The following is a 25587-nucleotide window of genomic DNA, read 5'->3' as shown; positions in this document are numbered from 1 at the left end:
TTTGACTTTTGTCAATCAAGCATTTTCATGTAGTGGCGGAAACCATAAACCAACTGGAGTAGTTTTACCCCTCTTCTTGACGAAAGCTCAGTTTACCGTAGAGCACTATCGATTAATTTGTGTTAACTTTATTTTCTGTCGAACGTTTCAGTGATATTTTCGGCCCTGCGGCGCTGACACGCGCCACCGAAAAAGAAAGAGTAGGTTTGTTAAAAAAAGGTGTGATGGTCGCGTTAATTCATTGCCGTGTCTCAAGGCAAGCCGTGAGCTTGCAACGATTCTCTATCGTCGCAAATTGAAGCACACGCTACCAGCCTTGCATCAGTGCTTTCTTCTTTTCTAAATTTTGGTTCTTCACCAATAGCAAAAAAAAAAAAGAGGAAGCGTCCCAAAGACGACCAAGAGGCGTGGAAGTCGTTCGCGAAACCAGAGAGGCACAAGCTGTATTAGGAAGCCAGGTGCTCTACCAGGGTGCCATGCGTGTTGCGTGGTTCGTCAGTGTTCAAAACGTTAATAGAAAAGGAAACTCAGGTTTGTGTTTGGTTTCCAGTCACTGGCACGCTGAAGGAATAACACGCAGGAACGCAGCGCTCCGCATAGCGATACTGGCGCTACGCGGCGGAGCGGTCGCATCGGCCAACTGGCGAGCGGCCGGCGAAGCGAAGATAAGGCAAAGTCTGAGAGCAGCCAGGGGAAAGGAGGGTATAGCCGGCAGGGGAAAGAATAGTGGAGGACAAAAGGAGAGGAGCATGCCATCATTGTCACCTCTGCTGTATTTGTGTTTTATATTCAGGCCAGCCAGAGACAGGGGTGGGATTGGCGCTGACTCTAGCCGTGGCGTAATTGTGACGCCATTCGACGCGGTCAATGGGAGGCATACAGAGTTTCCGCCTTCTGGTATTTGCAAGCATGTGATTTTTTGGCAGTCTCGAAGCAGACGCCATGCCAGCTTACAAGCAAGCGATCGTCAGAAATAATTTTGAGAGCTCGGTGTTGTGGTCCGAAAATTTCGGTAGATGTAGTCAAGCAAATTCTGTTTTCCGGCAGGCGAAAGGTGAGATAGCGCACGCAAGCGCTCAGACAGAACACTTAGTGCCGCAAGACATAACAAGTGCAAGGACGCCGCCGCATCACCCACCTACTAAAAAGGAGAGAAGCGCTCTTGCTCTTCATCCGTTTCGTTGACATAGCAGTGATGTCGCTTTCTATGCCTCCTACTTGCAAGGCGAAGAATGAGCGCTGGTGCGCTGGGAATGTGCGCGACAACAAACAAAGGTTGGAACAAGCGCCAGTATATTTCCTTTTCTCCTTCATTAAGGTAAAAAGGTTCGCCTAATGGATTCATGTGGGCAAACATAAATCGCAGGTAATGCGCCATATTTTCTATGTCTGAACAGCTATAGTAAGTTGATCCCGTGCGTCTGAGAGCAAGGAAATCCCTGAAATTTTTCGCCGAAGCATAAGTCCTGACGCTGGGCCAGTTTTGAAGAATATGCTTCATGAGACCATGCCCTGTCGTTGCCTTGCCGAACGAGTATACAAAGAATCCCTGACTTTGAAAGTGGCGTGCTAATAGGTGTGCCTCCTTGTGAAATAGCTTCCTTGTGAAAAAAGGTGAACACTTAAATTCAGCAATGTTAATACTGACATAATTATACAGCGCGTCTGCGTTGAAGGAAAAAAAAAACTCCAATCAACTCGACTTGACATCTGCAACGTGATGCATGCTTGGTTTGGTAGAGGATGGTTCTCATGAATTATATGACTGTTCTGCAGCGAACGGCTATTGCTTTTACGACCTCGCTCATTCGTACTTTGTGACCTAAAGAACCTCGAATGCGCTTATATGAGCCAACCCTAAAGATAGAGGTAGGTAGCTCTGTTGATGCGTTTGCAACATCCGAAAGCCAGAGCATTCTTACCAGCCGTCTCATTTCCCCGCCTCGCACCGTGCTCCATAAGGTGCCCGCACAACTCCCGCTTCTGCTTTCCGGCCAGCAGGCTATTGGCGAGGGGCGGCGTCCGAGCAATATATTACTGTGTCTTCGCATCCCGTCCGCCTCTGCAGGCGATACGTTATCGCAAACAGCATACGTCGAAGGCCACGCTGCCTATACTGCTTCAACTTGAAGCCCCAGATACGCAAGCAGCACAAAGCATTTTGCTGACCAGTGAAGCGGTTCGCACATATGAACGCCGCCACCTAGCCTTCGGGGAGCCTGCAGCTTGGCTTTGCCCCAACATCTGGAGGAGCAAGCAGCACCACGGCAGCGAAAAGTAGCCTCGATAAACAGCGCGTTTCAACACAGCTACGCTCTTCAGGCCTTGGCCTTTCTTTTCTTATCAGCTTATTTTTTTTCAGTATTATTATTTCCCTGGTACTTCAGCAGGCCGTTCTGATTTCGTGCTTTACATTCAATGTCCTGCCTTTCCTCGGGTTTCCAATTTTTTTCTTCTTTATCTATCACACGTTCATCGAAAAACCCTCATCCGTTTTTCTGGCAGCTATTCTGTTTTATTACGCCCATATTTCGTCCGGTGTTGATATATAAATATTGTTCACTTTTTTTTTCAATCTTTTTGAACACTCGGTTGTCGCATGCCCGATGAAGTTTTTGAACGGTAAGCCTCGTAATGTGCTCGCTATTTTCACGCCATCTTTCTCTCTTCTATTGCGGTAGTTCTTGTTTGCCAGCTGGCTCTTTTGTGTGTGTGCCTGTGTGTCTGCCTGTGCGTCTGCCTGTGCTGGGGGCGCTGATGTTGGGAGGGGGGGGGGGAGGAGGCGCTGCTCGCATTTCCTATACGTAACGCGGCGCAACAGAGCCTGGCTGCTTGCACAGGCAATGGCGTAAATCACGACCCGCCATTCGCTTCTCGCACTTTCTGTGAATTGCGTATGCATTGCGACGACAGCTGACGTTCGCCATGCGAATTTTCCAGTGGATGCTTAAAAACTGCGTTCCAGACCGTTTGCCGTCACATCACTTGCAGTCGTGATTTGGGATTCTCTCAAACCCAGAAAGACATCGTACAGCTAGGGCGCTTGAATAACATAAATGAAAGGACAAGATTCTTTGTTTAGGCTGTCTCACCTGGGTTCTTTAAGGCACTTCAATGATGAATTCACTTCATCTGAACCTTTGGCCACGTCCAAATGTAAAATTTAGTTCCGCACTGTGCGCTGAGAGCTTGTGTTACTATTGAACAAAAACTTCGCGGCATTTTCTCGCTTAGAGCTTGGCTTTCATCATCATGGCGGGACACAGGACATAGGATGGAGCAACCTAAAATCCACGATAACGCAGAGTCTGCAATCCCATTTTCCTTTGCCAATAAATGCCGTGTGCTGGCTCAGGCAAAATTTAAAGTGAAGCGCATGCCTTCAGCAAACACGCAAAGGAAGGAATAAACTTGGACGAAACTGCCACGCTCAATTAAGCAACGCCATTCCGCAGGACATAAAAGCATAACAGAGGCTTGCACGGACTGATTAAATTTCGTCGCAGAAGGATTCGTCTGTAGGGATCACCAAGAGCCAACTTGTTTGTATATTAAAAAATAGAAAAAGTTCAGTTGCTTTTATAGGAGGCCTGCATTACCTCTAAGGAAATTGTTGCTTTATTGGTCAGCATTGTGATTAAACATTCTCAAATATTTTCTCCTATAGGCTTATTTTATTTCAATATTTGTCCCCACCTCACTTTGTCAGGCCTCAATCCTGTTGCATTACATCATGTAACTAGCAACAGCTTCTTGGCAGGATTCTCGTTCGAAGTTTCACGACCTGTATAGGTCGACTTTGAAACGCCTCTGTTCATTGTTGCAGAGGCTCGGAGCGCTGACGTTAGCGGCTGTTAAATGTCGAAAGCGTTGGCGTTGATTATGAAGGCGCCATAATAGGCGTTGGCACTCGTGTTCGCGAAGGAAAAAAGTGTCGGGTTGCGACTGCAGAGTGGGCGTGCGAGAAATATTGGACACATTCCTTGGCCAAATTGCCACTTGCAGTGCATGCGTCAGTTTCTTTTTTCAACTGTGAACGAAGAGCATTCAGCTGAACACCGGAGACAAATCACCGCTAATATCTGCGCAATTCGTCGCGCGCCACTGTCGTACTAAGATATTTTATTTGTAGGAAAGACAGATTAAAGGGAGAATTTATAAGAGTGCTAATGGGAACAAAACAGTGTGAAAAAGCAGGATGGAGTAGGGGGGGGGGGGGAGGGTCCGCGACTGCTAAAGTGTGTCTCTCGTTTCTTGCCTTCTTCCTTTGCTTACTTTCCATTATTTTCCTTCAGCTTGCGTGTGTCTTTTAGGATATTAGAATATTCAACTCAACGAACCGGCGCTGTTTTGAAACATCCTTAGTTTCGGTATGCTGTAAAAGAAGCAATGTCTTAGATTACGCGCATGTTTCAACGTCCAAACTGGACCTCATTGCCTTCGTCTTTTGCATGGTCTGTTGGTATAACAACGCGCATGTGCCATGTTTTACAGTGAAGCTGTAAACATCTAACCCCTCCCCCCCCCCCCTCATCCCAATGCATTTGTCATGTCCGTGGGCAAAAACTCAACCAACCACAACGGGAGGAGCGCGCCGCGTGGGCCTCTGGGTTCTATGCGGCACCATCAGATGGCGTGGGCGGCAGCGGCGGCCTAAAACCCCTCGATAATGTGAAAGTAGCGACACTCTCCTTCTCACGGCGCTTTCCTCCTCGATTCTCCTCGCCCGCCGGCTGCGCACGGCGCGCTATTCCTCCTGGGCGCCCGCGGACGGGCCGCAGGATTCTATGGAGGTGTGTTATTTTGGGCCAGTTGCGCGCCCCAGTGGGGTTCAAAATTTTGAGAAATGCTAATAACAGCATCGATAATGCCGGCGGCAACGTTTATGAGGAGGTTGGCTTTTGCGTTTCATGAACGCCGCCGGGAACTCGCTCGAAAAATGGCTCGTCGTCTACGTGCCGACCTCGCCGAGCGCGAAGCCGAGGCGTACGAGAACGAAGAGCCGCGAATCCCGAGCTTCGCTTGGACGCCTCTCAACAGTAGTGGAAGGGTGGTAATTTTTATTAAAAATAAGGTATCTCTGTACAGAGCTTCCAAAGTGGCAATAGATATCAAATATTTCTTATAAATAAAGAAGCATCATTGGGCACCCTAGAGACTCAACAGTATATAGTTACTTAGGGCGTAGGTTAAGAATAGCCACCAACCTCATGGAGACTCTTGCGTAGGAATAAAACTAATTATGCATAGGTGAAGGAAGAATGGACACACTACAAAAAATCATCACATCGTTGCGAAGCACAGGCGTAGAGTACATCCGAGGAGCGATACTTCTATGTATTCACGTGACTCGCAGGTGAAGTTATACTTGGGCCTTTCGATTACGTGTTGCAAATGCACAAGCGCTCTTAAGTAACGTTACTATCGTAGTACATTGTTGGCAAGCAACATTACTATTTCGAGAATTGTGACTGTCAAAAATCAAAACTGCCTCGAACCTACAAAAGTCTAGCATTTATTTCGAACTGTTCTGTCGAAAGGCCTGCGTGGATTCATCCCTGAAAGAAGTGGGAACTAAGAAGCAAACACCACACTGGGAATGCAGAAGAAATACCTAGGGCACTAATATTTCCCTTCCTAGCAAGCCGCGCTTTCAGTCAGCTCAGTAGTTTTTCCCTCTTGATCCTAGCATATTCGCGCATTGTCGAGTAACTGCGTGATAGCTATCATCTCGACCAAAAAAAGCCAAGAAGCTCTAATTGATATGCGTTGGTTGAGTTAGTAAGCAAACAAGCAGAACACGGAAAACCATATAGATAGTGGCGGCGCTTATAAAATCAGCATAAGAAGACATATATTCCAATATAGGACGAAGGGACGGTTGTTAGAATACCGCTTACGAACATCGTAAACAGCCTGACTGTTCCACTAGAAGGTCGGCAGTAGTGAGCGATGACCTTTAGGACCGCAATAGACAGGTATTCACAGGTGATGATTACTACAAGGAGGGAAAACGACAGTATAAGCACGAACAAAAAGGCAAGAATACTATCTTAGCCCAACAAAATAAGTACCCAATGGGAAATCACCAGCACACATTGGCAGTATTGAAATGTAAAATACAGCACCAGCAAGCTTCCCCGGGGCAGATAGGAAAGAAAATATTGTATAGAAATACTTATCCTAATTGTAAAAACTCATTAAAAACAGTGTTTTCTTTTCAAGACTCTTTTAGGTTTTCTATTCTTCTTGGCTCTTTTCTTTCATTTCTCATACATTCTTCCTATATGGTCCCCCATAATCTAGGTTCATACCATTAGACGAGAGCTCTGCATGTCTTTGGTGGCCATGTACTAAGCACATGGACGGCTTTCCCTCAATTAAATGAGTAGGCAGGTATAAAGAAAATTAATATAACGTAATGTTGTGCGTTGTGTGTGTGAATGGTGCAAAAGTGATTCTGCGCTGCATAGACAAATAGCCTGGCAATGATACCGAGGGAGGAGAAGGTTGAAAGTTGAGCTCGTTGTGGGAGGAAACTAGAATCAAAATAAGCGATTCTGATTAACGTTGATGATTATGCAAAAATAAGGCCAGCGTTGTAGCGAAGACTCGTGGGTATCATGTCCACACGTGCGACGGTATTTTTACTTGTTTAACTGCAGAATTAAATGCGTGAGTTTAGGTTAGCGGAATAAGACCAATGAGATGCGGAAGGCAGGGCGGTTAACCGGAAAATATGTGTCTATTTTTCTCATACAAACGCAGTTGAATCAATGAGCTAGGTACCTATGAACAAAAACGTTCTAATGAACTGATTGGGGGACTCTTGTTTTATCCTCAAGATTTGAGCGAATATTATTAGTCATTCTAAAACCATCCTAATGTCGTTTCTTTTTTTTCCAAAGCGAAATATTTAGTAGCTGTGCTAAATTTTCTATGGTCATTAATTGGCGACGAGTTGAAACTATCCGCTTATTTAAAAACAACGAAGCCGTCATTCATTGAACATAGATTGACATATCACAACGTGCTTGTGAGCTTGATAAAAAGAACGGGCATAGCTCATTAGCTTATTTCGCACGCCTTGCTTGACAAGGTGGTCGCTAATCGGAACAATGCACTCACTCACAAACCTAACAGTGAGTTATAAGATGTTCCCGGCGACAACAATGAAGTCATTTATTTTGTTAAAGATAGGAAAGAATGGAAACTGCTATATATTTCTTGCACATTTGTTTTTGCAACTAAATTTTAATGCCCACATGGACCTTTAGGGTTTCTGATAAAAAAAAATAAACAGATGCCTTGGCGAAACTACTGTATCGGTGTATTGATAATGCTTGTGGTGGAAACGGAATTAAGGTTTACGAGGTGCTAGCAGTGCAGGGCAGTTGTTGCAATCTTTCCGACCCATGTCACACTAGCAACAGCCCACTCAGAAGTACTTCACCGCGGGCCGACATGTTTAAGTGTGGAAATTGCAAGGAACGAATGGTTTCACATTGCGTCCTACATCCACAACGCCAGTTACTGAACCAGTTAGGAACCGAACGTTACTGCAGTACCATCTACCACTTCTACAGAATGACTTTAAGCGGTGTATAACCTAGTGGCGCTTCTTTGGGAAGGGATAGCCCTAAAAAAAGGTAGCCTTTCCCGTAGCATCACAAAGTTCATACATCTCCCTGAATTGCGTAGCCAATATGTCATATACATACGCCACAGGAGTTGTTATGCTGCGATTATGATCGTGATAGATATCAAACCCTGTATTATGTCTTTTTATCTTTCCTCCCATCCTTCTTCCCACGCGCAGGGAACTTCCCTGCTTCTTCTGCATCTCTCTCTCTCTTTATACTGTCAAGCGGAGTGGAGCCTTTAGCAGAGACACTTATTCGTGCTGCCTTCTGAACGCGTGAAAACGACGACGCAGCAACTTCCCTATTTTCTGAACCACCGACAAGAGACCTGCCGGAAAAAAATTTACGTGTAGTTATATTTTTGTTGCCTGTTGACTGTTACTATGGAATCAGTGCAAACCTGATGTTTACGAATGATGTGTTTTCAGTAATTGGCATACAAGGACGTCTCCCTGTCTTCTGGTCTCTATTGTTTTCGTTGGCAGATGTCCTCGTTCGTTCTCCAACTCAGAATAGCTCTGTCGACCGTTCCATAATCCATTAACTTTTCAAGCTTTGTTTAGAAACTGCGTGTAGAGTTCCTGCTTATTTTCAGCAGCTCTACGTTGTTAGTTCCATGCTTTTGATATCAACTAGCTACATGATAAGAGCAGCAATTTTGTGCACTAAGTCTAATGCAGCACTGGATGGTCCTCCTGACTGCTGGCGACGAATGTGGCTTTGTTTCGGCTCGTATTTTGTTCGTGCAGATAACAAACGACGACTCGGCGAGGTTGGTCTTAGATCTTAGTGCTCTCGCCTGAACATATAATGCACAGCGAAAAAGAAATGCACCAAGGGTGCTTTTGTTTTCTTTATTTTTTAGTTTTGAGTGTGTGTGTGTGTGTGTGTGTGTGTGTGTGTGTGTGTGTGTGTGTGTGTGTGTGTGTGTGTGTGTGTGTGTGTGTGTGTGTGTGTGTGTGTGTGTGTGTGTGTGTGTGTGTGAAGGGGGGGGGAGGGAGGAGGCTATATTTCCTATCGTCTGGAGCCCGAAATTACTTTTGCAGATGATTTTCCCGAGAACCAATATGAAAGGATGGTGCTTGTTGACCCATTCATACTCATACATGACTTCATACGTCATGCTTTATATTCCATTCAGCTATATGTATATCACCTTGACAGCGCGCATGTACTTGTGCAGTTCTAAGCAAAGTTCTTATGCTTTAGCATTCTGCATTTCTGTGATGTTGTATCACCTCGTGTAAAAGATTAAGTTCGCAAGAAAATAAGTAGTCGACACTAAAATGCACTGAAATGCATTAACGCAGGTGGATCATAAGGAAAAAGAAAAAAAAGGAAAATAAAGCTTCATTTAAGCCCAGGATGTGTCAAGAGCTGGTTTTGGGGGCATTTCTAGCTAACTGTTAACTTCATCGCATACCAAACTGCGAGTCTGAGTGTATGTGCATAAGGATTATGTAGACTTTCGTGATCTTTCGGTGCTTCTGTTACTACAAATCTGATTGAGTTAAAATAGGCTCTGAAGCGGATGAAAGCGCATTAATTCACAAGGCTTGTTGTATTAAATTCATGATCTTGAATACAAACACCGTTAAATGGGACAAAGGCAAGCAACACGGCAGAATTCATTCTCAAATGATGTTTTACCTAGGTAATGACACTTATAGCTACGACAGATCAATCCAGGGAAGCAAAAAAAATCAAGAAGAAGCTCGGGATCCAAGAAGCCCTACTCGCTATGCACTATATTGCGTTATCTATAACCCGTAAAAGTACGGTGCCAACAAATTGAAAGTACCACGTGAACTTTTCAGCACAAGAAATCGTACTCGTACTAATACTATCATATCATAATATCATATCAGCAATAACATGCTTTTATAAAATGATAGTTGGACGACGCCGGGAGGAAGCATGCTTTACGAAACCGTGAAAATTCCTACCAACAAAGGATTGGTTGGAAGCTGTTAAGACGTTTCGGCTTCCGTGCCGAAATCTTCTTCGCAAGTAGTTTATTTTCTGTGAGCAAGGCTTCTGCACGGCTTCTGCTGAGACGTCTTAAAAAAAATCCTTCTCTATTCTTTTTGGCCGGTGTTTCTAAAAGCGGTTTCATTCAATAGATAACATGCTCAGAAAAGAGCAGGGAAAATTACTAGCGCAAGTTGAAGGCGAAACAAGAAACATCGCTCTAAACAAGTCACAATGCTGGGAAACAAACAAATGCACGATCAAAATGAATGCAACAAGCTGTGCACATGTCACAAACAAAATAAGAAAAAAATATATTGGTGCAAGTAGTCGCCACGCTCAACGATCCGCATTTATACTTTACAAATTTGTCTTCACTTTTCTTTCTTACCTACCGACCCTAAACACGCGAACTTTTGCAGCAACCGCTTCAAAAATACTAGACCATGAGCTCAATTCTTGTTTTCGTGTTTCACGTTCCCCAAAAAGTTCAACATTCAGCCTGAGGAAAAAGGCGGATGAAAATGTCACGTCGTCTTGAACGCCGTTTCACAGCCGAGCCCGCTGCTACCATAGATGTTTCGCTCACCGCATCCGTAACAACCCCTGCATCTCCTTGCCTCTCTTGTGGGTCTTCCCCTGTCGTTCACTCTATAGAAACGACCATCACCTGTTCCTTCTTTATTTTCTATAATTTTCTCCCTCTCTATCTAAACTTTTCAGCACTGCTGTTTGCAAAGCGATTTGTTTTTAACGCTAAAATGCTCTTTTCTCCGCAGTGGATAGCGTTCCATGTCCTCTCTTTCTAGGTCTTCCCCATATTGTTTTCAAAGAATCTGCTCCTATTACAAATTCTGTTTTTTTTTCCTTGCTATCTTTTTTTGGTTCTTATCATTGTTGTTGCGTCTTCAACTTTTCCGCTTGCACATTCAACATAACAGTATTTTGAGAGCGTTGGAAAGCAAAACAAAACCGCGTAAACAGCATGCAAAATAATGGGGTTTAGAGGGGAGCTGGCAGGAAGCGAAGTATCTTCCAGTAACGGAGTGTTTCCATCTTTTCTCTTTTCTTTTTTGTTCTCCTTCTTAGAGGGCAGTGCAGTAAAGTTAAAGAAAATATAAAAGAACAAGCAGGCGAGGTCGACGTTCAGACATAGCGCGATTCGGTCGGATAGCGATTCTTTAGCCATGCCTTTCAACCTGACAAAAGGGCACAAAAGAAAAATATGCTTACATGCTTCTCGCATGATCTCTAAGTTCAACCCGTATTGATTTTAGGTTTGATGCATCAAACGTTTTCACTTTTATCTGTCGTTGTGTATTTTCTTCTTCGTCGCCTAGATGTCTGCTGATACCACCGTGGTTCCTCCTTTTTTCTCACAAAGGAGCGAGGGAGAGATAAAAAAAGAAAAGCAGAAAGGCTAACCAAGGCTGCGCCTGGTTTGCTCCCCTGTACACGTGGTGAACAGGAAAGGGGAAAAGAAAATGAGGAGGAATAAGGAGAGTCCTTGTGCGCACAGCTTCAGACGAACGTTTACTCATGGCAACGTGGTATTCATGGTACCTTCAGCCGTTGCGTGGGCTCTACAGACGCACCATCTTACGTCAAAAAGGTTTATTTGACTCCGGGAAAAAGATAATTGCTAGAATGTAAGTGGTGGATAAAAACGGCGTCTTCTTGCATTTGATTGTATGAATTATTTTAGAGCTCTCTCGTGCGTCTTTTTTCTCGAACTATTTCCCATCATTTTGTGGTGTGTATCATGGGTTTTGCTAGAAAGTACAGGTACAATAAGATTAGGATGCCTAGAATGGTAGTCGTCAGCGGACTTCTTGAACAGGAGTTTCGCAAAGGAAGCAGCGTTGCTTTCACTCGCTAGCTACATACTTCACGCGTGCATTTACTTATGCACCCGCAAGAAAATAAAGGGTACTTCTCCGGTAAACAACTGCGTCAAATATTAGAACAAATAGTGTTGCGTGTGTTTTCTATGAGGACAATACTTTGCAACGATAAGCATCGGCTTCCGTAATTTCTGTAGCCATTAACAAACCAAATTAATTTACGCCTGTCTAGTTACTTTTTCAAACGCCTTGTACCCAGAAAAGACTCTTAGCTTTCAATAATATTGAAGAAATGCGCGAAAGTTGGTTACTCTTATTTCTCGTCTGAAATGTTTCTTTTATAAGAAAAGCTTTTTTGCTTGTAACATGTTTCCCATTGTTCGGGCCTAGTTATTTGAAAAGTGAAGTTTATTATAATGATATTGCGCAGTGGTGGGATTGTAGATGACATTTTCGGGTGAGGCATATTTCTTTCCTTATTATTGTCTATTAGTCCAATACCATTGTGCGCGTATTCGTACATTTATGCGCACCTAAGAGGATGAATACATATAATGAAGTGGCACTGCAGCCGCTGGACTACGCAAGCTTGAATACAATGTTGGAAGACTTCAAATAATGTAATGAAATGAGTTCGTTGACCTGAGTGCTATTGTGACTTAAGACAAAAGTTATGTTCTCTATACCGCTATGCGACTCTGTGGCTCACCTCTTAACCTAAGCTCAATATATGCTTCCCGTTCTTGCATATACCCCGCCCAAAAACAAGCACCACTCCTCCACTGCAACAGCGCTCGCCAGAGTAACGGAAGCCTGTCACCGTCAAAACTGTGAATGCCAGGTAAACCAAAGAGGAAAGGTAGCGAACCGTTCAGTTCACTTCCCTGGTTCCTTTTCCTTTATGTTGAGTTTCTGTTCACTATCTTCAGTTTTTTCTCGGGATTTTTATTATAATGCTTGGCCTCGGTGCCTTAGGTTGCTCACAGCTAGGTATAGAAGGTGAAAGAAAGATGCGAACTCTGCCGGAAGTCCAGAGGCTATGCCTTTCCGCTTTGGGAGTTTGCTTCCCACGTCGCCGCCAGTTAGTCGCTCTGCATCTTTCCGCTTCTATATATATATACATATATATATATATATATATATATATATATATATATATATATATATATATATATATATATATATATTGCGCGACAGATTTGGTAGATTCGGAGGTTATTTGAGGTGTCATACAACTTTGTAATCGATATGTTTGCGATTCAAACAATCATTAAAAAGTTCACTAATTAAGAGCAAATAATTAGGTATTATTTCGTGACTAAAAAAATACTGGCCTTAAGTACATACGACTACTGCTATTATGCTGTCGGTACGATTTCCCTAAAGCTCTTGGGTATTTTTTAAATCTTGGTCCAAGTTAGCTGGGACACCCTGCGGGCGTGTGCGTGTGTGTGCGTGCGTGTGTGCGCGTGTGCGTGCGTGTGTGTGTGTGTGTGCATGTACGTGTGTGCGTGCGTGCGTGCGTGTGCGTGTGTGTGTGTGTGTGCATGCGTGTGTGTGTGCGTGTGTGTGTGCGTGTGTGCGCGTGTGTGTGCGTGTGTGCGCGTGTGTGTGCGTGCGTGTGCGTGTGTGTGTGTGTGTGCGTGTGCGTGTGCGTGTGTGTGTGTGTGTGTGTGTGTGTGTGTGTGTGTGTGTGTGTGTGTGTGTGTGTGTGTGTGTGTGTGTGTGTGTGTGTGTGTGTGTGTGTGTGTGTGTGTGTGTGTGTGTGTGTGTGTGTGTGTGTGTGTGTGTGTGTTCACATTCGTAATGCCAACTTCCACTTCTTTGGGTCTAATGAGCCCCTGGCAAAGTAGCCAACCGAGTTTAGGGCTTCAGACGTTAAACAGTTTTCCGTAAGTTCTCTTCAGCCTGCCTGATTCTTTTTCAGCTTGAAAATGCCATGCGCTACGCGTACTTTTTCTTGTTGGCTATTCCGACATGTAAACCCGGCTCTCGCCCTTCTCCACGTGAAATATTCATGACCGTCACGTTGTCACAGAGGCGCCGAGACATGCCGTCGCTGTTCACAAAGCCGCAAGACTGACACCTCACGCTTTTAAGCCCTTTAGGCTTCATACGCAGGGAGGCGAAAATGAAACAGCAAGAAAGCTTAAACAACAGCCTCCTAATCGCCTATTCACGTGATGTCGCTCGAGCATGTGTTGTGCGCCTGTCAACTTATGCCCCCCCCCCCCCCTCTTCCTTTCTCTCTCACGCTACTCCGAGCTCGACATCCCTAACGGCTCATGCGCCTCCATCGTTCGTCGTTGCGCTTTCTCCTCGCAAATTTTTTTTTTCCAGCGTGCCGTTCTCCAACCGCGATTCTAATTATGCTCAATTCATAGAACGAGTTCGCCTACTCTACTCTGTAGCTACCAGCGGTTTTAAGAAATCTCAGTATCTTAGCAAGACTCATGCAATAGACGCCACAGAAGTAGTTTAGAAGTCCTTTTTCAGCAGCTAGATAAGGTCTTCGTTGTAGTTGGAGTATAATTTAAATATTAGTACTACCAAACGACATACATAAAGATATATACGGTAGTGATGGTTTCACCACTACGTAATCTCTAAAGGTGATTTTAAGGTTCTCAAACATTACGGTACGTTTTAAAGAATGCAATGTGAAAACTGCATCTTAGGTTTTCTCATATATTTGAAGCTTTTGCTTCCGAAGTCAAAATTCCGACCACAGAAACGCTTCAAATCAGGATTCATAATGTCTTGGGGCCTGTCGCATAATATCCAAACATTGTATCAACCTTGGCCTGATACACGACGTCCAAACAGCAACCTTAGACTCGTCTTTCTGTTAGTTCTAACCAAAGTACACATGAGCGGAAAGGAAAAAATGCGTGCGACTTATCAAAGAAAAACAACGCTCACGTACTCATCGCTTGTCCATCTCATGTGTGCGCACACACCTGGAATGCGTGCTCATGGTACTCATAAGGGCAACAGGACAAAAGGCAAGCCGGCACGGCTCTGGAGGGCAAAAGTTCATGGGAACCCCGATTCACCTCAGAGCGGCAGTGTGTGCAGTCGTTGGTCGTACGGCGCAAGTTGGTATAGGGCTTTCACAGAGTATTTTAAGGTCTTCTTGATTTACTGACTGTTCATATCTTTACAACGCACGACATGAAAGGTATGTTTCATATTCAGACGTTATTTTGTTTTTACCTTCCTCGCCGCATATATTTTCAGCTGGAGAAAATAATTTATTTTCCAGTATGTTTCTTCTCTTCTTCTCTGGAGAGAGAAATAATATTGAGAATTACGACAGGGAATTTCCTTGCCCAGCCCTCGAGAAATCAATTCAGTGGTTATAGGGTAAGCAGCCACAATGCCGTGAATCGGCTTTATTGTTCTAATTCATTTAGGCGCGAAATGTGTCTTGAATTAATGTAGATGGACTGTTACAGGGATTTCGACCGGCAGTTTATGCGGCGGAGCTTGACAGGTTCTGAGTCTGATGTGTCTCACCCTACCGCCTTATTCGGATCATCCTATGCAAAAGTTATATATTGTTGCCCCAAGTGAGAAGCATAATTGTTTTTACAGTCAGATGACGCATCGTGAAACAACTTGTATTCGAAATATTTAAACTATGATTTTTCACTTCAACAGCCCGAAGGAGCTTTCTGCTGCTTCGCGGACAGAGCCCTTGTTGTCTTCAGAAAACTTATTTCGCAGGTATCCACAGTTGGCACTGTAAGTACCCGCAATGCTTCCTGTGAATAACAAGTTAATAAACAATGTGTTCCAAACTACAAAACAGACTTTCATGTTCACCCGCCGTATGCACCAAAATCGACTACGCGCGCTGACCTTTAAGCGTGCGCAATGCTGCACGGTGGCGCGGCTGATTGTTCGTTGCGGCGACCAACAGCTACGCCTTCGCCTTGTCACTTTCTCGCGGTGGTCAAGTCAGCCAGTGAGTAGTGTTCATTATTTGAAGCCCTTTTTGAGAGCGCTGCTTTCGTGCACGAGAAATGCATGGGCCCATTTTCAATCCGCATTCTTTTTCGTGTTTTGCGTCACAACATCGAAACGTGGAAAAAATAACAGGAGGAAATGTAGTGAGCTGGTAACTGGTCAACGTAATGTTTTCGAACGCGACACAAAATTTGACATTAAAGCTTACGGAACTATGCACAAAAATATATAATTTTGAATAATTAGGCTACCAATGATAACAAAAATTCACCACCCTGCTTACCTTTGATCGCTTCGTCGTACCTTGTAGCACCCTATCCCCTTCTCTTCCTCTTCTTATTTAATAGCTTGGCCCGCGTTAGCTAAGACTCACGTGGTATACACGTCAGATGAAGTCACGCCATCATTTTGTGGCAAGTTCGTGCATAGTCTCTCTTCCAAAACAAGTGAATCAATCTCTAGTTATAAACGCCGGCACATTATTCCTTTTGACCCGCCTGGCAAGTAACCCTAGGCTCGTTTTTTTTTTCATCTTATAGTTAGCGGGAAAGGGGGACGGGGGGGGGGGGGGTGCTGGGAGTCTTCTTGTGCCTATAGGTCGTTGAACTCGTCAGCACAAAGAGAAGCTGGACGAAAAGCTGCTTCACTTTCCGTCTTACGAAACGGTGAAAAGTATATTCTATACTGCTAGTATCTGTTCATTTGTCTCGAAGAAAAGCTTTGTTCGCGCCAAGGTAGAGACCAGCCCAATGCTGTTCAAATTGTATCAAAGCAAGTCACAAGCGGTAATTTCCATTCTTCTTACCTTTCTTAATCTTTTGATCGTTCCGCAATGAAAGGAAGGACTGGCACAATCAGGAAGAACACGGTGGCTGAGATGGAAGCCTTTGTGACGGCGACGACGAGCACTTAAAGTAAGATCTTATTCGTGAACAGAGGACAACGCAGCCGGCGTAGCTGTATGATGAAGGGCGACTGAACACACAAAAGTAGAGGTACTCACAGAAAAAGGAACAAGAAGACATCCTAATGGCTGGTCGCTTACTGTGTGCGACTCCTTGCCGATGGATAAAGGAAAAAAAATTAAAGAAGCATTGAAGCTGCCAGATATGGCCTTCCTTTACCTTTTCGTCTTCGTTTTCAGTCCAGAGTGGAATTTCCGTCCATCGCGTGCGATATGTTCTTTATTCAAATCAGTGTTTTGCACTCATAGTCCCGGCCTTCCCTGTACTTGGAACTCAATTGTGCGCATCCCTCAAGAAAAGTTCGTCGTGTTCGACCAGTCTATTGGAGTTCGTCTTTGTCCTCTAAGTAACGTGAAAGAGTAAAAAAAGAAACCAGGTAGCTTTCTTTGTTGCCATGGTGTTAACTCTTTCCTTAATATGAATAAATTGCCCTTTTCTGGGGGCTTTAGTGGTGACCTCTTATCTTATATACATCATCGTGCTTATAATAAATGTTCCATGTATATATGAAATAAAATTCAACGTAATGCACTTTTCAATGATACGAATTTGAAAAACACATACTAGGATGTTATATTTATTACAGTTTGTAATAAATGAGTTCACTGATGAGGACAGTGTTGAATATGTAATCATGACATACAGAAAACAAAATATAAATTGTTATGAAGTATACATGATATCTCAAATTTCAATTTCATAATGCACATTAAAGTCTAAGTGTTCTGGTCCATCAGGAAGGCGAGCTAAAGAGACTTGTAGAATTGGTCCTATTCTAGCATGTTCCAGAACTATTGGCCAAGATATAACACTGCAGGTCGTCTGAAAGCCATTACCCAACATATGCTGTATATAGGATGTAAATAGGTCTTGTGATATTGCCGAAATCTCTACACTCTCTACAAGAAATGAATCGTCAATATATAAAAAATTAAATTTGCCGTAGCACAACAGTCAACAATGCGGGCTTGTTTCTAGGCTTCTAGCGCACAAAATAAGCTCCCATGAATCTGACGTCACCCTCAGACTCACTGCTACTAGTAGCATACAGACGATCATCTGGTGGTTCAGCAGGATCACGAAACCAGCGTCTTTCTCACGAGGACTCGGCGTTCTGCACCAGAGTGTCTGCTGTTTTCACGATCACCGGCAATTCGGCAAGGGTATCTGGAGCCTTGAATTTGGCGCGGCGCTCGTGTCTCGCATGTGGCGGATGCTCAATGGCGGTCATAAGGAAAAAAGTTAAGGGATAAAAGATTTGTTAATCTCCTTGTTCGCTGGGAACACAATAGTGTAATGCCATGCCAACTTGCTGGCTGGCTGGCTGGCTGGCTGGCTGGCTGGCTGGCTGGCTGGCTGGCTGGCTGGCTGGCTGGCTGGCTGGCTGGCTGGCTGGCTGGCTGGCTGGCTGGCTGGCTGGCTGGCTGGCTGGCTGGCTGGCTGGCTGGCCGGCTGGCTCGGTTAGTTTCTCGTCTTCTCCCCCTCAATCCTTGTTCTTAGTATTTGTTCGTTTGCACGTACTTCCATGCGTGTGACTGGTGCCCAGGGGAGCATCATTGTGGTAGTTGTGTTATTACCGCCGAGTTTAGTCTGATAGACTTGGCAGGCTGGGCTTGGCAGTCAACCAATCTTGTCCTGTGATTACGTCTTCAGCGGTATAGATACAGTCACTGATAAACGTGACCAAGAGGACCATGCGCTGTTTTACCTTACGTTTGATCTCGTTCTTTGCCACTGTCGCCAATGCAGTGCACAAAGGCAGTCACCGACGACCGCGCTGGTTCGTCTTGACGACCGGCTGCTTTCGGAGCAGACAGAACTGGAACCGCCGAATTACGCAGTCGTTACACCACAAGACAGTCAAGACATCCTTTAAATTTTGCGTTTGAGTGGCCTATTAGAAAGACTCTAGTTCTACGTATGTTCCCAATCTCCTGTATTTATTTTTCTTGCCTTTGCTTTTTCTCCGATATACTTTCCGTCTTTCATTTCCCTTCACCCTTCCTCCAGTGCAAGGTAGCAAACCAGAATCTTCTCCGGTTAACCTCCGTGCCTTTCCCATCGCGCTTATCTCTGTCTCTAGATTTCGTTGCGTACGGTAATGGCTTCGGTACATGTAGAGGAAATCTTATTCTTCAAACACAGCGAGAAAGAGAGAAATATTATTCTTGTACAAACTCGTAGTGGGGCGCTCACCACCGGGAAGCTTCGGTCGTGGGTGAAGCCCTCAGTCCAGGGCCACTTGATCCGCAGCCACCGGTGCGTCTTCTAATTACGTCTAGCTCTCAAATTAGTGCACCGCGGAATCGAATAAAACTCATGCGCTATTTGCCATTTTACAGACCATTTTTTTGCTATGCATAAAACGTCCTAACTGGCATTCAACGGATGCTTTGAAAAATGCTGCAACGTCTTGTAAAGTCGGGGCCAAAATTTCATGGACCATGTAATCTGAGGAAAAATTGAATTCCCTAATAACTTGTTAACCGTTTGCCACTAAAATCGCAGTACAATTCGTTAACCGTCAAATCTCATCTACGAGAAGAACGCTCATGCGCCAGGGGATACCTGCCCGCAACCGTATCAATGTGACCCGGTATCGAGTAAAACCACGCTACTTTGTCTATCAGATCACATGTGAGGGAGGAACACTGCATGTTGCAGTGCATGGGTACTATCATACAATAAGAGAGAGATAGCGAAGGGAAGGGAAGAAGGAAAGGCAGAGAGGTTAACCAGACTGAGTCCAGTTTGCTACCCTACACGTGGGGAGGGGAATGGGGAGGGAAAGAGTGAAAGAGAGAACTTAGGTGCAGAATGTCTATAGTCGGGCACTCAAGTCTGTTACCTTCAGGTAATGAAAAAGCACTCGAACTGCTTTCTGGGCTGATGAACTGTGCGGCCAGGCTCTCAATATCTTCGCTTCCGTAAATGGCCTGTCATCCAGTCTATTTAAGGCACACTGGAGAGTCTCACGTTGATTATCGAAGCGAGAACAGAGGCACAGAAGGTGACTGATGGTCTCTTCACACTTGCACTTAGCGCACATTGGTGAATCCGCCATTCCAATACGATAGCTGTAGGAGTCGGTGAATGCTACTCCTACCCACAGCCGACACAGCAGTGTTGCGTCACGTCGTGGACGATTCGCTGGTGATTTAAGTTTCAGCGATGGGTTGAGGATGTATAAAGGACACTTAGAGTTCTGTGGTATATGCCAGTAACTTAACGTGATGGTACGAGCGAGAGTGCGAAGCTCTCTTACAGCGTCAACTCTCGATAACGGTATAAGGAGTGTCGGTGAGTCAGCCTGGGTACGTCGGGCAGCGTCATCGGCGAGGTGATTACCAACGATGCCACAATATCCCGGCAGCCACTGAAATATGATATCATGCCCTCGTTCAGAAGCGCAATGGCAGGTTTCACTGATTTGTGACACCAGCTGTTCATAATTGCCACGTCGTAAACTTCGCAAGCTCTGGAGGGCTGCTTCCGAGTCACAAAATATTGCCCATTTGTTGGGCGGTTCTTTTTCAGTGCATTCGACAGCAGCGCTAAGAGCGGCCAGTTCGGAACCTGTAGATGTCGTTACGTGTGAAGTCTTAAACTTGATGACGACCGATTGAAATGGTAGAACAACGGCGCCCGTAGAATTTTCCTAGATGGAACCCTCCGTGTAAACATAGATTCGGTTAGCGTATGAACAATGCAAAAGTTCCAATGTGATCTGCTTGAGAGCCGTTGTGGTAAGGCTAGCTTTCTTCACTATTCCTGGAACAGCAAGGTACACTGGAGGCTTTTTCAAGCACCACATAGGGGATGGTGTTCTTGTTGCGGGTGAGTGCTTCAAAGACAAAAAAGGCCGGTTAGCCGTAATTGATCTGGAGAACGCTGCCTTGGGTCTTTTCTCAGGCAAACGAGCGAGATGGTGGTCAGGGACTCTGGATATATGGCGAACATCCGCCCGGAGTGCGTCTATAGCTATATAGGTCGTCTCTCGCGGTTGCAATTGTTGCCACGCTTGAAGCATTTCGAGGTAGCCCTAGACTTGTTCGAAGGGCTTGGCCTTGAATGCTCTGTAGGGCATGGATGTTAGTTTTGTTAGCATTGGACAGCACTGGTGTGCTGTATCGCAAGTATCCTAGGAAGAGCATCCTGTATAGTTGAAGCATAGACGTTACGGATGGGCCCCACGTTTTACCGGCAAAAAACCTTAGTATATGAGAGATAGAAGTAAGCCTCTTCTTCAAGTATGAGATGTGGGGGCTCCATGAAAAGCCTCTGTGTATAATAACGCCTAGAAATCGGTGAGTTTTTGCGTAGGAAATTGGCTGGTGGTCAATAGAAATGGGGTACCAGGTCATGGGCTTGTGGGTAAAAGCGAATAAGGCGCACTTCTCGGTCGAAGTGCTGAGGCCTTGAGCACACAGGTACGATGATGTTAGGGTCACTGCTTTTTGGAGTTGTGCACGCACATGGAGACGTGTAACTGCCGAGGCCCATATGCACATGCTGTCAGCATATATGGAAAGGTTTACTGTATGTGGTAGAACGTCGGCAAGCGCAAGGATTGCAAGGCTGAACAAAGTGGGGCTAAGAACCCCACCCTGAGGGACGCCACGGCAAGTGTAATTATCAGCGGTTCGGCCATCTGCACTGTGCATAAAGAAGGATCTTTTGAATAGATAGCTCCGAATCCACCGAAACATGCGTCCACCAATTCCATTATTTTCCAGGGCATCAAGGATTGCTTCATGCGTTACAATATCATAGGCGCTTTTCACGTCGAGGAATAGTGCAACCGATATACGCTTGTGGTGTTTTTCTTGTTGTACAGATGTGGGGAGGTCGATGACGTTGTCAATAGAGGAACGGCCTCTTCTAAAACCAGCCATGGCCTCGGGGTACACGTTGTGGCGCTCAAGATACCACTCTAGGCGGGTGAGAATCATTCTTTCTATGACCTTCCCAACACAGCTGGACAGCGCAATGGGTCTGTAGGACGCTAGGTCAAGTGGCGACATTCCAGGCTTCAGGAGTGGTATCAAGCGGCTGGACTTCCACCGCTCAGGAACGACGCCATCATTCCATGACTAGTTATAACATTCCAGAAGTCGGCTTCCGCCATCTTCACCTAAGTGGCATAAAGCAGCGTATGTGATGGCGTCTGGTCCTGGCGACGATGAGCGCCTGCATGTGGCCAGAGCAGCGTCCAATTCCTCAAGTGAGAAAGACACATTCAATTCTGGGAAGCGTATCGCAGGAGCCTCACCCAGAATTTCGCTATTGATGGTGACCACACTGCCCGCAATCTTCACACAGAAATCTTCGGCTATATCGACCTGTGAGCGGCCTTGATGGAGGGCTAGGGCTGAGAACGGGTGTCGTTGTTGTGGAGACGAGTCAAGGCCGCGCACCGTCCTCCATATGATAGACAGTGGCTTGCGGGGGTCAAGTTATTCGCAGAACGTCTTCCCCCATTGTTCCTCCAGCCTGTCCATACAAAGATGGATTTTCTTCTGTATATGTCGAGCGACTCTAAGGTCATGAATTGACTTCGTGCGCCTTTATCGCCTCTCGGCCCTTCTGCGAATCGTTCGAAGTCGCTCAAGCTCCATGTCAAAATCCGTACGTTTTTTAGAGGATGTAAATGTGTACTTCGATGATTCCAGTACACTTGTAAGAGGGTTCTCAATGATACTGGTAAATCCTTCTTTGCATGCCTCTTCCATCTTTGTCTTATACGTTGACCACCTTATATATACTTGTCGGGAAGTAGAAAAAGAGAAGCTTCCGAATTCAGTGATACTTAAGTAAGTGGGAATATGGTCACTGCCATGAGTCTCGATGTCAGAGAACCATCGAACATTTTGACCAAGTTACCGTGACACCAAGGTCAAAGCTAAGCAACTGCTATAGTTCGAACCACGCATGTACGTTGTACTGCCATCGTTCATAATGCTGAGTTCATGGTCGGAAGCAAATTCCACAAGTTTCCGGCCCCTGGAATCTATTCTGGAGCTTCCCCAAGCCAAGTAATGAGCATTAAAGTCTCCCATGATAATCGAGGGTCCAGAAGTTGCCGTCAGGATGTCTCGCAGTCGGTCGGCGTCGAACCGATTATATGGGGAGATGTAGGCGCCGATAAGGGTGAAGGCCGCTTTATTCTTTGTAATGCGGAGACACACGTATTGGTTTCCATCATTAGGCTGCACCGAGTGGGGAATATAAGTCGGTTCTGTGCGGATGTAAACAATTACTTTGCTGCATTGCCCGCACGTCGACGCCATAAAGGCTTCGTATCCAGAGAGTCTTAGCGCTTTTGACACGTTCTATTCACATATTACCACTACAGGAAATCGGTTCGTAAAAACGTATTGGCGGAAGCCTGAAATCATACAATGGTATCCCAAGGAACGAGGCGGAAACATGAAATCATACAATGGTATCGCAAGGAACGAGGCAGCTGATGCTCTGGCCACTTCAGTGCACATCTTTGACTTGATTTCTTACACCTTACGGAAAATCGAGTGCACTTGGTTGCTTATACTCCGCCCCATACGGCGCTTGCATCCAGATAAACGTGTCACTAAAGGTACGCACTATTTAACGCACACTTGAACGAAACGCTTGACTACTCGTTTTTTGAAGGCCCAACATTCAGTAGTTGTTTTGTGCTGCTGAGCAAGTTGCATGAGCTTGGTGTTGTCCGATTTCCGCTCCACAATTTCTTATTTAAGATCGTGCTTCACTTCGACCTAATACTCACAAAGCTGTGCTAAAATTCCTATGACTCGCAGCGCGAACTGGGAATGCGAGACGACAGAGAAGAAGAAAGCGCGCCACTGTGTCTTCGTATTATTCGTTGCCTCCTGCGCCCGTTCAAATGACCTATCACGTAATGCAACACCAACTAGACCTATCAATAAGGTGGAAAGATTCGCGAGTATGTAGTCCCATCAATCTTTTTGTTTAAAACTTTTCTAGTCTAGGAGACTAGATTTTTGTCTGTGGTGCTCGTACTATGCTTGTAATGTAAAGTGATGTGTAGCGGGGTGTCTTCTTTTTAGAGCGCAGCTCTTTGGCGTCCGTTCCTGGGTATCGCGTCGTCGTCGGCGTTGTCGTCGGCCTCGTAACCAGCTCCGCCCCCCTTTCATCCCCCCAGCGCTAGCAGCGACCGACTGATACCGCTGGATGCCGCTGACGCCGCTAGAGAGTCAAGATACCGTGATTGCATAGAACACCGTCACCGCCATGCAGAAAGAGGAGGAAAGGGTCCCCCCCCCCTTTGTTCTTGTGTGGCGGATAGGGTGCTCTTCAGTTGCCGACGCGCCGGTTATTTCACGTAGGCCCCGGCACGTCGACGAATACGTGACCACCTTCCCACGGCTAGACCTGGTTCTTAGCGCTGCGGAAGCGAGGGTATCATATTGTTTGTGTCGGCATCGGCGGCGTTGTCCCTGAAACCAACTCCGCAGCTGGGGTTGACTCACTATCGGCGTCAGCGGCATCAGTCAGTCGCTGCTATCTCTTCCCTCCTCCCTTTATCGTGTTGTCCGCTTGCTGCGCGCGCTTCTGCCCCCATGGTTTGCCGCTGGGTGTACACGCTGCCCCCCTCCCCCCTCTTCCTGCGAGTCTCCGGTTGTCAAAGCGCCGGCTCGAACTTAATTCCTTTCTTCGCTCCTCCTCCAATGCAACCCCTGTGCGGCGGCAATCAGAGAGCCAGATCGGTGGCGGCGGATCTGTATATGTGCACCGCCCGAGCCGAAATTGCCGCTGCCGTTCGCCCTGTGCGGTGGCAATCAGAGAGCCAGATCGGTGGCGGCGGATCTGTATATGTGCACCGCCCGAGCATTTGCTGCGCTCAAATTTCGCATTAGGAAGTAACGTAATCGTCGGTAATTTTTTTCTCTATTTTTTATCTCCTTCTCTTTTTCTCTCTACTTTTTAAGGGGGTGGGCATGGTGTCCCTTTTAGGAGATGGTTTTTACCCTACTTTCTTTCTCCGTTTGGTGTTTATATACGTTTGCTTGGCAGTTAGAAATAATATCAAATTCAAATAAAAGACTAAAGAAATAATGAGGTGTTTCTTAGACATAATGGACTGTAAAGTTTGAACGCTTACTGTGCGGTATTCAAGGTCTACAGGCAAACAACAGTAATAGAGTTGGGTGCACAAGCGCGCATTTGTACAATGCAAGTAAGGCCATTGTGTTCTTGCAAATTTCTTGTCTGAATGACACTATCCATCCAATGAACACATTTGCATATGACATGTCTTTGTTGTTGTTTCCTATCAAGCACGCGGCTCCTACCCACTATGCGGAATGGCGGATCCCCCATGTTCCTTTGTCGTTATTGCGTGTCGTAACCTCTTCGTCTTTCACTGCATGAACGATATTGCTTTTTACAAAGGTACAAGTAGCTATTTTTGATATGTTTAAAGCAAAACGAAAACAAGAATATTAACGTGAAGCAGCCATTAAAATCTTAAGTGTTTCGTGTTACCACACAATGCTAGGACTGCTCACGTAATCCATTGCTGATGAAACTACAGGTGTCTTTGGGCATATCTATTGCATGTCCTGATCTAATACGAAAGGACGCATTTATAATGCATACTAAAGACCGAATCGTCAGCAAACCATCTGTATGGTTTCCGTATAGTGACATAGGTCTTTTTTTTTAATTTGGGTGAATGGTGTAGTGCTTGAAGATATACGTGAACTTATGTGCAGCATACGACCAGCGCTTATAAAATTATTGCCCTGAAGTAATCTTCAGTTAAGTGTACTCGTCGTATTGTTTTACTATGAACATCTGTTATCTTGTGCGTGCTTTCGTTGGTTTCTTACAGCGCGCACTAAAAACACGGAGGAAGAAGAGAGACGAAACACGAGCGCTGACTCACGACTTTTCTTCGTCCGTGTTTTTAGTACGCGCTGTAAAAAACAATACTGCAGATGTACCGACTCGACCAGCTAGCAACCGTACCACAGTTAGTTCATTTCGTTCCGCTTAAGTTAAGCCTCGGCCTTTTGTCATGTCTCAGCATTTGAATGGTGACATTTGTGCGCGTTGCTAGTCATTGCATTCCTTGCACATCGTTTCATAGGTATGTGCTCTGCAATTTCTGGTTTATACCTCGACGAGAAGACTGCCCAGCTGGCTTAGCTCATTCTGGAGGGGCGA

At 45.4% G+C, this 25587-nt stretch overlaps 1 protein-coding gene and 1 long non-coding RNA gene across 3 annotated transcripts in view; one reads left to right on the top strand and one right to left on the bottom strand.

The window, feature by feature from the left end:
- Positions 1–1978, bottom strand: part of LOC135902095 (membrane metallo-endopeptidase-like 1) — a 39775-nt gene extending 37797 nt beyond the window's left edge. The window contains exon 1 of the mRNA XM_065431997.2: positions 1923–1978. Coding sequence (XP_065288069.1) covers positions 1923–1934 — 12 coding nt within the window. The 5' untranslated portion in view covers positions 1935–1978. The remainder of the gene's footprint in view (positions 1–1922) is intronic.
- The window catches only part of LOC135902103 (uncharacterized), a 204091-nt gene that overhangs the window by 293 nt on the left and 178211 nt on the right, over positions 1–25587 (top strand). The window lies entirely within an intron of this gene.

The sequence above is a fragment of the Dermacentor albipictus genome, chromosome 1 (assembly GCF_038994185.2).
Source record: "Dermacentor albipictus isolate Rhodes 1998 colony chromosome 1, USDA_Dalb.pri_finalv2, whole genome shotgun sequence".
NCBI lineage: Eukaryota > Metazoa > Arthropoda > Arachnida > Ixodida > Ixodidae > Dermacentor > Dermacentor albipictus.
This window is presented reverse-complemented; position numbering and strand designations above follow the sequence as displayed.